At 35.0% G+C, this 13892-nt stretch overlaps 1 protein-coding gene across 7 annotated transcripts in view; it reads right to left on the reverse strand.

Moving 5' to 3' along the window:
* Positions 1-13892, reverse strand: part of NFIB (nuclear factor I B) — a 222365-nt gene that overhangs the window by 61884 nt on the left and 146589 nt on the right. For all 7 annotated transcript variants that reach the window (XM_079113136.1, XM_079113135.1, XM_079113138.1 and 4 more), the window contains exons 4-6: positions 8565-8633; positions 3273-3393; positions 321-439 (exon numbers count right to left, since the gene is read on the reverse strand). In XM_079113136.1, the coding sequence (XP_078969262.1) occupies positions 321-439; positions 3273-3393; positions 8565-8633 (309 nt within the window). The remainder of the gene's footprint in view (positions 1-320; positions 440-3272; positions 3394-8564; positions 8634-13892) is intronic.

The raw sequence follows: 13892 nt of genomic DNA on the forward strand, positions 1-13892 counted from the left end.
ACTGATTTTTTTTTCACCTCACCACCCTGTTTTATCGTTTTCTTAAAAAAATTATTTATTTATTTTTATTTTTTACAAACTGCATCTTGATTCATTGTACACAAAGGGGGTACATCATTTCGTTTCTATGGTTGTATACAATGTAGATTCATACCATTCGTGTAATCATACATGAACATAGGGTAATAATGATGTCTGTCTCATTCCACCATTTTTCATACCCCCCCCCATTTCCCTCCATGTAATATTACTAAATGAAACTTATAAAATGAGCCAGTATTCTATTCTGCTGTCCCTGGAGGCATCTCCTAATCACCCACCTTGATCTCTTTCATGCCATGTTCGACTTCCAGCAGCTGGTGAATTTGGAGAGGGGTAAAAGTCTCCTGTAGGACTTGGTTCCATATTTTCATCTATGGATATAGTTTTGGGTCTTTTGCTGTTAAAATATAACAATGGTTACATTAATTGGATTTCTGGGAAGATGCACAACATTTAAAAATAAATGACTTTAGAGGACTCTTACTATGGAGATTTCCATAAACACAAAGTAATTGAGTCCTTTTGAAAGAATGGTGAGTATCCAGGACATGAAGAGCAAACATTTTTGATTGTATAAACCACTTGTCACACCATCTTATGCTTACACCTGCCTAACAAATAAGGTGTTCAATGGGTTTAACTTTTCAAATGTTTTTCCTGAGAAATTTCAGTCATAAAATGTGAACTCTTAAGAGTGGCTTGTCTGCCAATATTAATATTATATTAGTAAGACTGCACTTGATACTTATTATAATGATCATCAATATTAGTAATCTTTACTTGCATAGCACTTGCTATAGACAATGTAACTCATATTAATTCAGAGGTAAAGTAAGGGAAATTCAGAAATCTCAAGTCTTGACTTGGCCATTTATTAGTTCTTAATAATAAGTTCCTTAACCTTTCTAAACTCAGTTTAATCATCTGCAAAATGGAAATAATAAAACCTACTTCAAAGGGGGATGATTGAGAAAATTAAATGAATTATTAACTATAAAGCTTTTAGTTAAGAGACTGGCATTTATAAGATACTTATTAAATATTAATTAGTAGTATTAACCCTATAATAAATTTTATAGTACTTTACTGAGTATATATTATTTATTTCATGTATTCATCTTTACCTTTTTCTAAAATATTATATTATTAATCCTTTATTCTTCAGATTAACATGAAAAAAAGCTATTGCCAAATTCAAACCAGACAGCATACTTTCAGAATAATACACCCTAATAAGGAAAACATGATTTATCTTAATTATTTAAAAAAGTGAGTATCTGAGCAAAACTTAAAAACTATTTATGATATGGGTCACATTGCTTGATATACTGCTTGCACATACTCCTACCAATACCCTAGTCAATGGTTAATTATGACTGTGAAAATGGATGTTTTTCTTTAGTTAAAAAAAATTCTTATTTGTCCCCATGTAGATTTTAAAAATCCTTTTGAATGAACTTTATGCAGTAATAACAAATGTAAAGTCACAGGATTTCAGAATCGCAATGACCTCAAAAGTTCTATAGATAAGCCAATCCCTCTTTAAAACAAATGAGGAGACACATTTGGAGAAATTCAGTGAGTTTCCAGGGCAAGTTAACAGGAGTAGGCAGACACAAAAGAAGGCCCTCTGACATCCAAGACCTCAGTCCTCTCACCACACTAGGTCCCCAAGCCTTTGAGCCTGTGTCTGGGTCTATTGGTAGATACACTTGTGATTAATATTTGAGCCACAACTCCCAGAGTATTCATATGATTAAAGATGGCTATTTCTATGCATGCTCAACCATAGCAAGAATCAATACTTTCTTCAGTTTCTTCCTAAGGTATCCAGAGTTGGAACTTGTATTTTTAAACTCGCCTTTGAAACTAATTCTTCCACCTGTGAGTTAGCATTAAGTAGGAAAAACTTACAATGGAGGAGGAATTATTTTCATACCAAAGTAGTAGAGAAATATTTGCAAACTTTATTTATTCTGAAGGACATCGTATCTGATACTGAGTGGCTATGTGCTGACAACATCCTGATCCAGCAGAGGGAATGAAAGTTAGCACTCACTTTTAAATTTAGAAAAACTAAAGTACTTTTAAGACCTCACCAGATCAGAGATAAATTTAGTGAGAATAGATCCATTTATCTTGATTTATAATCTAACTATATGAAAATAGTTTGACTACAAATGATATAAAATTGACCTTAGTTTATAAACATACAAATATAAGTATTCCCACAACTAATTCAAATGCAATTAACTTTCCTTACTGAGAATACTGTAGTAAAACAGTTTTACAGGGCTGGGGTTGTGACTCAGTGATAACTCTACCACTTGCCTAGCATGTATAAGCCATTGTGTTGTAACCTCAACACCACATAAAATAAATAAAAGAATAAATGGTTTTTAAAACCAGTTTTATAGATATCCTTTTATTTCTAAAAATTAAAATAATAAAATATGCATTTTACTCAGCAATTCATTATGGTCTTTTATCTAATCACAGATATATTTAATGCTCCATAAATAAAATGGATCTTCTTACATGAAAGATTTAACTCAAAAAGAGAAAAGCAATACATCTATAATAATTTATTCACCTTGACTAAAAGTTGCAATAAAAGGTCAAGAGAGAAAATGAGAACATTGAGAGAGAATGAAAAAGTGAAGAAACCACTCACTCTTCATCCATATTAACAAAAACCAATTAAGTCAAATCTCAGAGCAGGTAATACTTTCATTGGTACCTCATAATTAACTAACTTAGTCAAAGAACATCAACTATTGAAAACTGCGGCCTAGAACTAAGCCTTTAATTTTAAGGCTAAATCATGACACATTTTTCACGTTTAATTATCCCAGGTGTGGATGTGATATCATGAGTTACCAGAATGGATCAGTTAAAAATAAGAGATCACTGACACAGCAACATCATTTTTAAAGTTGCCAAAAGAATTAGTGAATTCGTACAACTACAACATTTCATCCAACAGGGTAAAAATCATAGTAATACATTTTCATAGTTCCTTTGTCTCCTCAAAGATTTTTTTAAATGCTTTGAACATTTACATTTAATTTGCAAATATCAAAATAAATTATACCAGGAAAGAGTAAACATTTGCATACTATCAGTAAAAATTGTTTTATTTCCCCTGTCAATCTTTCTACTGCCTATGCCTCTACCTTCCCACCTATCTGCACATAGGATGCTACGAGATTAGTTCCTCTTTCCATTACCTGCTTGGTGGAGAAGACAGCGACCTCTGAAGATTAACCCCGGAGTTCATGTCATGATAGTACGGTTGGCTCGGGATTTCTCCAATTGGGAAGTTGACTCCAGTTCCCTGGGTTATGGGTGCTAAGGAGGAAAAGGAGAAGAAACACTGGGACTGACATTCACACTTCTCATCTCTATGCAGATGTAAATCTAATATTTTCCATGCCTCTGGGCAAGGAAGAGGAGAAACCTTACCTCAAGGCTCTGATACCCACGGTACTAGTACTGGGGTAGGACTTGAAAACTTCCTCATCATATTGAGTTTGGACTTTCAGGGCATTCAAACTGTGATCATTGGTGACCACTTCCCCAAATCCCACTCCCAACCTTCTTCCCTCACTTCCTCACATCAGTGGTCACTACATATGTCACCTTACAGCTCTATAGATGCCTTGGGGAAAACAGAACATTTGATTGCAAAAGCACTGAACAAGTTGCTTTGCATTAAACTGAATCATTGTTAAACCAATAAATATAAAGCAGTTTCACAAATACCAAGGATTTTTATTCTGTGATATTATTAACATTACCATTAGAATGAACTGGAAATCATGATATTTATAGCCATTTGATACAAATAATTATTAAGGCAGATATTTATACAAAAGTAAAATTTACTAATATGAAATAAAAGTCAAGTTTTTCCCAAATACATATTTAGGTTTCATATATGAATGCTAAGTGTGGCTTACTTAACTGTTACGCTTTGTTTGTTTACTTAAAGAAAGTTTATGCCGTCACTTTATAAATCATTTAAAACATACTCGAGTTTTATATTTTAAGATAGTAGTTTGTAAATGAAAAAATTTGTTTGAATTCACAAATATATTATGAACTAAATTTTTATATAGAATTTTTTGTACAGTGTAGTACATCTATTCGAATTTTTAAAATTTAGTTTTAGGTATTTATTCAAGATATCTAAGTGGCAGCATGTTTGTTAGAATGAAGAGTCTTGAGAGATAAATAGCCTTTTAGTTCAAACCCCCTCTGCCACTTATAAGCTGTATGCTTCAGTTTCCTAAACTATAAAATGGGAAGAATAATAATAACCTTTCATGCATGATTATTTTGAGGATGAAATAAGGAGAGTAATGATAAAAGCCCAGAATTGTGCACAATAGGTCCTCAGCAAACATGAGTTCCCTCCCTTCTCTGCTTTCTCCCCCAAATTTCTTCCCTGATACTGTGGTTAACAAACATGGAATAGTTTAAAAATGTCCTCAAAGTAGGTAAAGCAAAATAAATCTATTTGCTGAAAGTTTGTTCACTTAAAAGTTGCTGAATGTATCCATTACTGTCAAGTATTTCAAATGGAACAAAATAATCTCAGATATCCTTCATAACCACAATGGGCAACAAACTGGGTGAATAAAACACTTGTGCAAAACATACAAATACCAGGATGGTGGAATTGCCCAAATGAATAATATCAACAAATACCATAAGATTTCTAGAAAGAAAGATCCAATGAAGGCTTGAATGGGTCAATAAGTCTATGGAAAAGTCATATCTGGCACTGAACTTTGGAGAACGAGCAAGGAAGATACTAAAGATTATTCCAAACAGGGTTTACTATAGAAGCAAAGTCAAGGATAGAGATCATCTGCAAAGTGGAGATCAGGTGGGCTGGTGCCAAAGAATAGGGCTGAAGACCTGTGTATATTTCTTTATCTTCAGACCATCAGAAAGGGTTTTCTAGGATTTGTCAACAAATTCTAGAGTCCTTGAAATTCACTCTAAGAATGCACCGTCTACTGAATCTCCCCCTCTCCTAACTGCCTCCAGTTGAATAAAAAATTTCCAAAGGGACTACAGGTTGTAAAGAAAAATTTCTTACCCAGAATTTTTAATAAACATTCTAAATGTATTTACTATGAGTTGAACTGTGCTTTAAATTCAGGCAGGCCAGGGTTAACTTGAGCTATTTTTAAGAGAGTATGATTAGGAAGCACACACTTTATTACAGAAAAGTAATCATGGAATGTAATGAACATCTCCACTAAAAATTAAGTCAATATATATACAATGAGGCTCAGTTCCAAATTTCTGGAGCATCTGCCTTCTGTCAGATTGTTCATTATATATAATATACTTTAACCTCCTTTCACACACAAAAATATTTATATGCAATGTGTAACTGTGCCTGATGACTTGAGTTATTTAGACAGCAGAGATGTAGCTATGTTTGTTGTGGCTTGAGGTACACCAGAGGTTAAAAAAAGATGTGAGGTAAGAAATCCCACAGTAACCACATGCTTTTAAATTCATTATTAGAACCAGGTTGTATGTGACATTGGAAACAGGGTATGTGTTAGAAGCAGGCACTTGAGGGCCCAAGAATGTAAGCAGTCTCTCTGGTTTCCTACAATAGTCATGAATAAAATCCAAAGAATTACCAACAGGAAGGGGACAGGTTGTATTTTTGAAAACGGTTGTAAACAATATTATATAATATTCAGACAAAGATTTGCAATTTCTATCAAATATATATGACTCAATAGTCAACAATTTACTTGGCCATAAACACTGAGTATAATTTATATCCAAATGATAATTTTTAAAAATTCTTCAGAAAATTTTTTTTCTAAATTTTATTACAGGAGAATTATGTCACAGTATCAAGACAATAAAAATAATTTTTACACATGGACACTATAAAAATTAAGTATGCATTCTGAGAGTAAATAGTAGATGACAGAAAGAAGAGTAGGTTAATAATAAATAAGACCAAAATATTAAGCCAGTGCACAAATTCTATTCCGCAACAAGGAGAGCATGGCTCAGGCAGATCTTTCTGTTGAAAAGCTCTGGAAGAACTCAGAGCAGATGCAGAGACTGGCAATAGGACCTCTCCCAGAGAGCTGCAAGGGAGCTGAAAGCTGCAAATCATGTTTAAAAGGTTGCCAATATCCTCTTAGAAGCGAAGCACCCAAGGACCTCAGATTCTAAGGGTTAGAGGCCAGCCCTTAATCTCTCTTATTGTTCTCCTCACTCCAAAAGCTGATCCTAAATCAACTTTTAAGATGGAGATAATATCATTCAACAGAGAGATCACTATCCTAAAACTGAATAGCTTCATTAGCTAAAGTCAACACACACATTAGTGGGTCATATGATAGTAAAACCCTAGAGGACAGAACCATTAACACACCGTGAACCCTCAAGAAGTCAGAGCTGTGATATACAGCATAAGGGCTGTGCTGGGTTTATGTTGACTTAGTCAACCCACATTTCATAAACAATGAAGTTCAATTGTGTAAACAAGATTATAATGTGAATGTATTAAAACACTTAGGAGAATAACTTCTCAAGCATTTTAGAGACACCTATTTACATATGGAGAAGAAAATGAATGTTTGTTGAATAAATTAACTAAGGAATGAATATGGATAATTAATATACTAATTATAAATCAGTTATGTTTAGTATAACAAATCATCTAAAAACCTCAAAGAAATGACAGTATGAATTAAGGATGGATAAATGAAGTATGTTAAATTCACCTTGTTTCTGAACTGCTAGTATAGGAAGGTATTTTTAAACATTTGTTTTATGTTTGAAATTCAGATTTTTCAAAATATCACTCTGGGCTTTTGAAGGGTCCAGACTGGTTCTCCTTTGACGGCACTTCGCATGGTTGCCTATTAAATAAACAATGTATGGCAGATGATTCTACTGCCCTTTCTCATAAAAAGGATGCAAATACATCATGAAACTTAGTACAAATTTAAGCAAATAACTTCACACATCTCACAACTATTGCAGCATAGTCTTTCTGCTGTACAGCAGTAGGAAAATGCACAAGAATCTGCAAATGTTCTCTTCCTTACATGATGCAGGAATGTGCTAGTGAGCAAGTCAGCCATATTCCTTTCCAGATAAATATAAAAAACTAAAATTAAACTAAAAATTTTAAATGTCAGAGGACTTTGTCTATTGCATATTGATCTGAAAATACACAAAAGGCTTATGAACTTGGACAATAGAGTAGACCATAGGAATCCTCTTGTCCAGCAAATACATACCCTAGAGATACAGGAATATATGAATCTCATCTCCTACTCTGTCCCTTGGTAAATGTACCCATGACAGCAGTCTTTTGGACATTTATCTACTCCTGAATTATGCCAGAAAAGATGAGTTCCTGAGGTCTTGAAGTTCATGTGTATCATCCTCTGATCAGCATAGTTTGTTCTGTCACTTTAGAAACCTGAACTATTTGAGAAACTATGGTTCAAAAGACATGGATGCCTCCTCGCTTGGTGATTCCTTCACTGAACATGACTCCAAAGCACTGCTGCTAACTCCGACCCTCAGTAACTGCCTCTTTCTGTTCTTCTTGAATCATGATAATTCTTGTTCACGACTTATGAATTTGATACAAATAAGAAGCACAACAAGAATCAGAGTGTCACCTAGTTCTCTGAATAACATTATTCCAAACTGTGACACTTTCTATCAAACTGTCAGGTATTAAAGACGCATTATTCTAAGTTACATGAGCAAGTTAAATCACAGAAGGGAGTGAGAAGAGGAATTACCCCCTTTACCATAATCAGTGAATTAAGATCTCATGTCAGATACATTTGCATACATTAGTAATATGTCAAAGAGTTAATCAAGGAACCATACCCCTTGCTTAGGTATCCAGCCAGGTAAGTTTACCCTGGGAAAAATATGATCCAGCCTGCCAAGAATGGTATCCAGGTGAGGTGGCCAGTTAAAACAATTGGACATTGTTTGGGGTAACAATGCTTTCTATCTATATCCAACTACAATCTGCAAAGTTAATTTCTGCATCCCTTTACACTCTGCATGTTAGCGTGTATATCCTGTACATCTCCAACCCCCACCAAAATGTTAGTAAAATGAAAAAGCACTTATCTACAGGAAACTTATGTGGGTTATCATAACAACACAGAGTACATTTAATTAATCACACTTCCTTTGATATAAATGCCCAACTATGGTCACAGAGAGAACTGAATTAAATGAATACCAATAACACAGCAATAAGAACAACCTAAAAATTAATTTTGCACAACAGAAAGTTTTGATGATTTGAATGCAAATAGTTTAGAAAATCAGACATAATACATTCACTTGATGATTTCATCAAAAGGTCTAAGATTTTTCAAATGCAAATTCTCTTAATATGTCATCTCTCTTCATACTGTATTTAAGGTTCAAACTATAAAATATTTTACAACATACTACATACTTGAGTAAAAAGAAAATCATTTACTTACTTCTGGATACCCTCACAAGTTCTGATACATTGAAGACTCCAGATTTTACAAAACTATCCTCAAGGTATCCTGAAAATAAACATCAAGAGGCAAAAGATCAACATAAGCAGAAAGTAAAATAAATTATTAAACACTAGAATTTGTTCACTGTTAGACCAAAGGTTAGAACAAAAATTAAGAATGCTTACAACAGGACAAGTAAAAGCAAAGCTCTTGGGAGTACAGACTGGGTCGGTTTGAACAAAAGTAAAAAGTTTAGATGCTAAATAACCTCATAGGAAATTTTTATTTTTATTTGCCATATTTCATGCATTGAGAATGTTCAGGGCACTCGCTGAATGCCTTTGACTCTGTAGCACCTGGTAGGATAAAGTCTACCCATTAACAAAAAATTAAAAAAAAAAAAAAAAAAAAAGAAGAAGAAAGAAAAAGGAAAACCACAACCACAATTAGCACTTTGCTGGAAAGACTTCAAAGATCTCTTGAAACCACTGTTCTTTCACAAATCCTTCACTGATTAAAGAAAAGTGAGCTGCTGTTACCAGCACTCCCACCCTTGTTCCAGAGTCACTAATAAAAGCAGAACTTGTACACACAACAAATACTTCTTTGCACCAACCCATTTCCATGCACCTCTAATACACCTTGCATGATTTCAGTGCTTTCTTTACTCTTGCTACCAATTTTTGGACTCCCTTTAATTCAAGAATGATACATTTAATGCAGCAAAGGACAGTGAATCTGGATCTCAAAGAATGACAAACGATTCTTAGGTGACATCTTGGGCACAGGCTCCACAGTTCAGGAGCCTAAGAAAGTTCATGTCTGTCTGCTAGCTGCTCTGGCTACGTCCAGAACTAGAGTTGGCTTCCACAGACAATACTGTCCCCTCAGTTCTCGTGCATGTCCAGGGAGTGTAATGAGAGTGAGGAGGAGAGAACAGCTTAGAAGTAGGGAGATAGCTTACAGCAGAGTGTTTGAAAATTCTCAGAATTGAACTCCTAGGGGGAAAACTTCTTTCTAGATTCCAAGAACTGGCAATTTGGATTTCCCATAAAGCTTTAAGACTGGCCAAGCATTAGTTTCAGGGCAGAGAGGTGAGAATGGGTGGTTAGCAACCTGGAATGCTCAACTTGGAGAGCTGAGATTTAAATTCCAGCCACAATTTACCAGTTATGGGATTTTGGTCATGTTATTGGACCTCTTTGGCCTCGAATTCCTCATCTAGAAATTAAAGATAATAAAATCACCTACCTCATGGTAAGCACTTGTTATTTGTGACCAATAAATTAAGATAAGTCACAGAGCCAGAAATTAGCTGTATACTGAATTATGTACACTGAATTCCACAAGTCCCACATTACTTGTGAATCTTTATTTAGAAAGTTTATCTGAATAAAGGTCATTGCCAATGCTCTCTAATCAAAATAGCATGGCAAAAATCATTTCATTGGCTTATATGCCTCACTGCTGCAGACTGAGGAGACATGTATATCCAAACAGTTTTATACCTATCCAGTCACCCTTTTTAGAAACAGAATTAAAGAAAGAGTAAAAAGCAATTACAAGGTCTCAGTTGATGATAAAACTTAGGCCTCATTATTAGGTCATTTCTCTGGGGGAAAAATACATTTTTAAGAAAATAATAATAAAACATCCCCATTTGATGTACTTTTATTTTAAGAAACTTCTTGAGCAATTCATTTTTCACCCAGTTGAATTCATTTTGGTGATTATTGAGAAACTTTTACTTAACCAGCACTGTCTCAAGTACTAAAAGCCATGAATACAAAAAAGGATAATTGACTCCCTTTGCCTGGTTAGAGACAAAATAATTTTAATCCTCTAAGCCACTATAAGTTATGGTTGCATGCAAAGATTTCTGTTTGGTTTGTTGGTTTTAAAGGATAGCTTATTTTATATTTTCTTATTTTGTATCTAACTTAATAAAAGTATTAGATATAAACACATTATTAAAACTTGTTCTCTGAAAATGTCTGCCCTCACATTTCCCTACAGCTTCCTCTGATCAGAGGCTCTTCCTGCACACCTTACTCCCACCCTGCAGGGTTCAGCTCAACCACCGCCCACTCCCTAAGCTGCTATGCCACCTACTTCTTCCTTCTTCCCCACCCGGGGCCCAGCAAGAAAGAATCTCTTTCTTCTTTACTCACATCACACCCACCTAGTTTGTACTTATTTCACGATTTACACGTTCAGATTTTCCAAGGTAACTGTTTTCAAGTCTGCGATTCCTTCCTGGGTGATCAGCTCCTTTATTGAGGGGAGTGACTGAGTTTTGTTCATCTCTGTATCTCCCTCAGCAACTAATTTTTTGGCTATATACAGAATAACTACTAAATGCATGCAAAAAAAAAAAAAGTTTGAGTTTTAAAAACGAGTCACAGGGCTGGGGTTGTGGCTCAGTGGTCTGGCATGCATGAGGCACTGGGTTCAACTGACGGCATGGTATGTAAATAAATAAAAAAGATCTGTCAACAACTAAAAAAATACTTTAAAAAACTAGTCAGAAGTGAACAATTCAGTTGTTTTATCAATGTAGCTACAGATGGTTTAAGATTGATGGATAAATATACTAACCCTTATCCCCTGGAACTCATTTGCTGAGGAGTTTTTTAGGTTGTTGGGCAGAATGGGAGAGAGTAATGATTAGGGTCAGATTATATCCCTGCTTTTATTGTATACTAATGTGTAATTTGTGGCATTTAGTACAAAATAACATTCAAAGGACTAGTGGTGTTTAAGGAGTAGGAGCTAAAAAATACTTGTAAACTAAGTTGATGAATAAGAGAAAGTTTATACAAATTACATCGCATGTAATACATAACATTTCTATGTGTAGATATAATCTGAAGTTCATTTCCCAAGAACACCAATGAGTAGTCAGGGTTCATCTGCTTCTAAGCCATGTCCATTAAGATGGTATGGTATATGAGTTTGTTAGGAGCCAAATCAAGGCTGGTTCTACCCAAGAAGATAGGCACTCAGACCAACTATAATGACTCCCTCAGAGAAAAGGCAAGACAATTCAGAATGTAGCAGGGTGTTTCTCCACTCCCCACCTCCAATTTCCCCAGGTCTAAGAAACTGACATCTACAAGGAAAACAAAAAATGCAACCCTACAGGTTCCACTGGGCTCTGATCCTGCACTAGAGCACAGGGACACTTTTGTGAAGGCAAGATTCCCAGGGACCCAAGGAAGTACTTACTGACAGTAGGCCACAAGGGGTGGTTGGTGAGTGGTTGGCAAGGGGACAGTTTGAGAGGGATGGAGATTGGTCAAGAGGGTAGCCTAGGAGAAGCACCTGGCGCGGACAGCTGCCACCTTCATGCATCTTTGAACACAGCCTATCTGCAGTAGAGAAGCATTAGCCAAGATGGGACACAGTAAAGAAGAACTGGATGGCAGTACTTGGAAAACAAATAGTGTTTGCTCAAGCCTACAGGAGATAACATTTCAGGACTCCAGCAAAAATAACTGGGGAGGATCTTGCAAGGGGTTGGAGGCCCACAATGGTATAGAGGCTGAGACTCAGCAGAAAAGATACTATAACCACAAAACCTCTGTAACCTCCAGGATACTGGGGCCATTCAGAAACATGGTTTTCACATGTTACATTGACCACTGTAAATCTCAATACCTGATACAAAGGCCAAAGATCTTAAAGTAATTTGGAGACATTCATGTAGTAAATTCCCTTCATCTATCAAAGAAAATATGAGCATCTTTGAGGCAGAGCAGCTGCTTCAGGGTTGCAGAGCAATATTACACAGCAGCTTCAGGAAGGAAGAAAAGAACAACTCTGAATTTGTGAGATGCTGTATTTATACTACATGTATGCTTAAAAAAAATAAATAAAACTGAGTAAGAAATAAAGAGCTCCACAAACTGAAAAGTCTCAAAGGCAATATCAAATTATATTATTTTACTCCTTTTTTATTTTTCTCTAACAAAAGCAACAGTAAATCACTACTCAGAAGTTAATATAGTGTTTAACCTCCTTTACAAACAATAACAGAGAGACACAATGGCATATCTAACTGTTAATATCTCAAATTATAATCAGCACCATTTGAATGTTAAACAACATTTACATAGAAAATCCAAAGGAAGACTGATAACACTCATTTTTATGGTCTACTGTGTTCTATTCTTGAAATTAGAAAAAAAAAAAAAGCCACACGGAAAGCAGTTATTAAATTCATGAAAGCTGTCTTCAATATGTGAAGGACTGTTAATGTAGATGGTGGATTAGACTTACTCTGCATAGTTATAGGAGCTGATTTTTGGTTCAATAAAAAGATTTGTCATCCAATGGAAAAAAGTTCTAAGAAAGAATGTGAAACTGCAAAGGTACTAAGAACCAACATATGTCCCACTACTGTACTTCACAAGTAAGAATGGGCTTAATGCTCACAATTATCCTGTGAGACATGCTGTAGTACTGTTGCTATTTTACGTATGAGGAAACATCCAACTTCAGAAGCAGGAAGTTTCCCAGTAGCTCTAAATACTACCATTGGGCATAAGATTTCATACTTTGGATAGAAAACCTGATAAAAGCATCTCTGAAGCCCATGGCAGCCCTCAGATTCCACTGACTTCCACAGGTTCATTTTCTTGCATTGCTCATTTAAAGAAAGAGCAGGTAGAGAGAAACATCACAAAGGATTTTCCCAGCCCTTGATTCCAGCTTATTGATCACCTCCTTCAACAGAGTGCACAAGATGGCTTAACACTTTGTTTATGGGGCATAGGGCAGAGGATGAGGTGATTTCAGACTAGTGCTTTACCAATCTTACAATTTCAGATAGAATATGTGACCCACCCGTGAATTTCTGGTAGCGTATAAGACATAGCTCTGCCTTCAGTTTCTCAACTGATCTGCCTATGGTTAAGTCTGAAAACTGCGTATTAAATAAAAATATAAGCATTGACATGATAAATGATTCTCTGCACAAAGATGGAATTTCACCCAATAGGAAAGGTTAATATTCTAATATTAATTTAGAATTGTTTATCTTTGAATATGAAATATAAATGGTGAGATTTAAGCAATCCAAAAGTAAAAAATGTCCCAAACTTTACACTCTCTGATAGTGCCATTATATGTTTTTATATTTTTTCATATTTCCTTCCAGTTTTTTTAAACTTTTTCCTGCATATAATATACACATATATTTTTTAAAAATCAAGATCATTTTATTTAAGTGAATTAATATCTTAATTTTTCTATTAACATTCTATATTCCCCTTTAGATTAACAAGTTTTCAAAAGCATGATGTTTATGAGTATCCATTGCCT

Source organism: Sciurus vulgaris (assembly GCF_902686455.1).
Source record: "Sciurus vulgaris genome assembly, chromosome: 15".
NCBI classification, from domain to species: domain Eukaryota; kingdom Metazoa; phylum Chordata; class Mammalia; order Rodentia; family Sciuridae; genus Sciurus; species Sciurus vulgaris.